We start from the raw sequence: 3,124 nt of genomic DNA on the forward strand, positions 1-3,124 counted from the left end.
GTCTCTAACCCTAATCTGGTTTAGTACCCTGGTTTAGTCCTGGTTTAGTTTAGTCCTGTTTAGTTCCTGGTTTAGTCTGGTTTAGTCCTGGTTTAGTCCGTCCTGGTTTAGCTGGTTTAATCCTGGTCCTGGTTTAGTCTGGTTTAGTCCTAGACCTGGTCCTGGTTTTAGTCCTGGTTTAGCCTAGTCGGTCGTGGTTCTGGGTCAGTCGTGGTTGTGGTCAGTTGTGGTCAGTCGTGGTTCTGGTCAGTCGTGGTGGTCAGTCGTGGTGGTCAGTCGTGGTTGTGGTCAGTCAGTCGTGGTTCTGGTCAGTCGTGGTTCTGGTCAGTCGTGGTTCTGGTCAGTCGTGGTTGTGGTCAGTCGTGGTTGTGGTCAGTCGTGGTTCTGGTCAGTCGTGGTTCTGGTCAGTTGTGGTTCTGGTCAGTCGTGGTTCTGGTCAGTCGTGTTCTGGTCAGTCGTGTTGTGGTCAGTCGTGGTTGTGGTCAGTCGTGGCTCTGGTCAGTCGTCGTTGTCAGTCTGGTCGTGGTCGTGGTCTGTCAGTCGTGGTTCTGGTCAGTCGTGGTTCTGGTCAGTCGTGGTTGTGGTCAGTCGTTCTGGTCGTGGTCTGGTCAGTCGTGGTCTGGTCAGTCGTGGCTCTGGTCAGTCGTGGTCAGTCTGGTCAGTCGTGGTCAGTCTGGTCAGTCGTGTCAGTTGTGGTCAGTTGTGGTTCTGGTCAGTCGTGGTTCTGGTCAGTCGTGGTTCTGGTCATGTTCTGGTCAGTCGTGGTCGTGTGGTCAGTCGTCAGTCGTGTTGTGGTCAGTTCTGTCAGTCGTGGTTCTGATCAGTCGTGGTCAGTCTGGTCAGTCGTGGTTGTGGTCAGTCGGTGGTTGGTGGTCAGTCGTGTTGTGTCAGTCGTGGTCAGTCGTGGTTCTGGTCAGTCGTGGTTCGTGGTCTGGTCAGTCGTGGTCAGTCGTGGTTGTGGTCAGTCGTGGTTGGCTCTGGTCAGTCGGTGGTCTCTGGTCAGTCAGTCGTCAGTCTGGTCAGTCTGGTCAGTCGTGGTTCTGGTCAGTCTGGTCAGTCGTGGTCGTGGTGGTCAGTCGTGGTTGTGGTCAGTCGTGGCTCTGGTCAGTCGTGGCTCTGGTCAGTCGTGGTTGTGGTCAGTCGTGGTGGTTCGTGGTCAGTCGTGGTCAGTCGTGGTCAGTCGTGGTCTCTGGTCAGTCGTGGCTCTGGTCAGTCGTGGTTGTGGTCAGTCGTGGTTGTGGTCAGTCGTGGTTGTGGTCAGTCGTGGTTCTGTGGTCAGTCGTGGTTGTGGTCAGTCGTGGTTCTGGTCAGTCGTGGTTGTGGTCAGTCGTGGTTGTGGTCAGTCGTGGCTCTGGTCAGTCGTGGCTCTGGTCAGTCGTGGCTCTGGTCAGTCGTGGCTCTGGTCAGTCGTGGCTCTGGTCAGTCGTGGCGTTTTGGCGGTCGGTTCTTGGGTCCGTGCTGGGGTTTGAGCACCACGCTGGACGGGGCCCTGACGCAGGAAAAGGCCGAGGGCGAAACCGTCTCCGGGTCGATGAAGTTATTTTCCAAACGAACAGCGACTAACGTCCCTCCTCCTCCACTCAGACCAGGATCACACAGACTGTCCCCCGCAATCCTCCTGGAAAACACAGATCACACGTCTGTCACACACACGTCTGTCACACGTCTGTCACACACGTCTGTCACACACACACACACACGTCTGTCACACACACGTCTGTCACACGTCACACACACGTCTGTCACACACACGTCTGTCACACACACGTCTGTCACACACACGTCTGTCACACACGTCTGTCACACACACGTCTGTCACACACACGTCTGTCACACACACGTCTGTCACACACGTCTGTCACACACGTCTGTCACACACACGTCTGTCACACACACACACACATCTGTCCACAACACGTCTGTCACACACACGTCTGTCACACACGTCTGTGTCACACACACGTCTGTCACACACACGTCTGTCACACACACACACACACGTCTGTCACACACGTCTGTCACACACACACGTCTGTCACACACGTCTGTCACACACACGTCTGTCACACATCTGTCACACACACACACGTCTGTCACACACATCTGTCACACACACGTCTGTCACACACGTCTGTCACACACACGTCTGTCGTCTGTCACACACACGTCTGTCACACACGTCTGTCACACACACGTCTGTCACACACACACACACGTCTGTCACACACACGTCTGTCACACGTCTGTCACACACGTCTGTCACACACACGTCTGTCACACACACGTCTGTCACACACACGTCTGTCACCACACGTCTGTCACACACACGTCTGTCACACGTCTGTCACACACACGTCTGTCACACACACGTCTGTCACACACACACGTCTGTCACACACACGTCACACACACTGTCAACACACACGTCTGTCACACACACGTCTGTCACACGTCTGTCACACACACGTCTGTCACACACGTCTGTCACACACACGACGTCTGTCACACACACGTCTGTCACACACACGTCTGTCACACGTCTGTCACACACACGTCTGTCACACACACGTCTGTCACACACACGTCTGTCACACGTCTGTCACACGTCTGTCACACACGTCTGTCACACACACACACGTCTGTCACACACGTCTGTCACACGTCTGTCACACACACGTCTGTCTGTCACACACACACGTCTGTCACACACACGTCTGTCACGTCTGTCACACACACACGTCTGTCACACGTCTGTCACACTTCTGTCACACGTCTGTCACACGTCTGTCACACGTCTGTCACACGTCAGTCACACACACGTCTGTCACACGTCTGTCACACTGTCACACGTCAAACGTCTGTCACACGTCTGTCACACGTCTGTCACACTTCAGTCACACGTCAGTCACACGTCTGTCACACGTCTGTCACACGTCTGTCACACGTCTGTCACACACGTCTGTCACACTTCAGTTACACGTCTGTCACACTCTGTCACACGTCTGTCACACACACGTCTGTCACACGTCTGTCACACACACGTCTGTCACACACACGTCTGTCACACGTCTGTCACACGTCTGTCGTCACACTCGTCAGTCACACTGTCTGTCACACGTCTGTC

General features: G+C 54.7%; 1 protein-coding gene across 1 annotated transcript in view; it reads right to left on the bottom strand.

Annotated features, from left to right (window-relative positions):
- Positions 1-1,309: 1,309 nt before the first annotated feature.
- Positions 1,310-3,124, bottom strand: part of ecm2 (extracellular matrix protein 2, female organ and adipocyte specific) — a 30,402-nt gene continuing 28,587 nt past the window's right edge. Inside the window, exon 13 of the mRNA XM_055159599.1 lies at positions 1,310-1,618. Within this exon, the coding sequence (XP_055015574.1) occupies positions 1,420-1,618 (199 nt within the window). The 3' untranslated portion in view covers positions 1,310-1,419. The remainder of the gene's footprint in view (positions 1,619-3,124) is intronic.

The sequence above is a fragment of the Boleophthalmus pectinirostris genome, unplaced genomic scaffold, assembly GCF_026225935.1.
Source record: "Boleophthalmus pectinirostris isolate CB_2022bp ecotype Guang Dong unplaced genomic scaffold, ASM2622593v1 HiC_scaffold_23, whole genome shotgun sequence".
Lineage (NCBI taxonomy): Eukaryota > Metazoa > Chordata > Actinopteri > Gobiiformes > Gobiidae > Boleophthalmus > Boleophthalmus pectinirostris.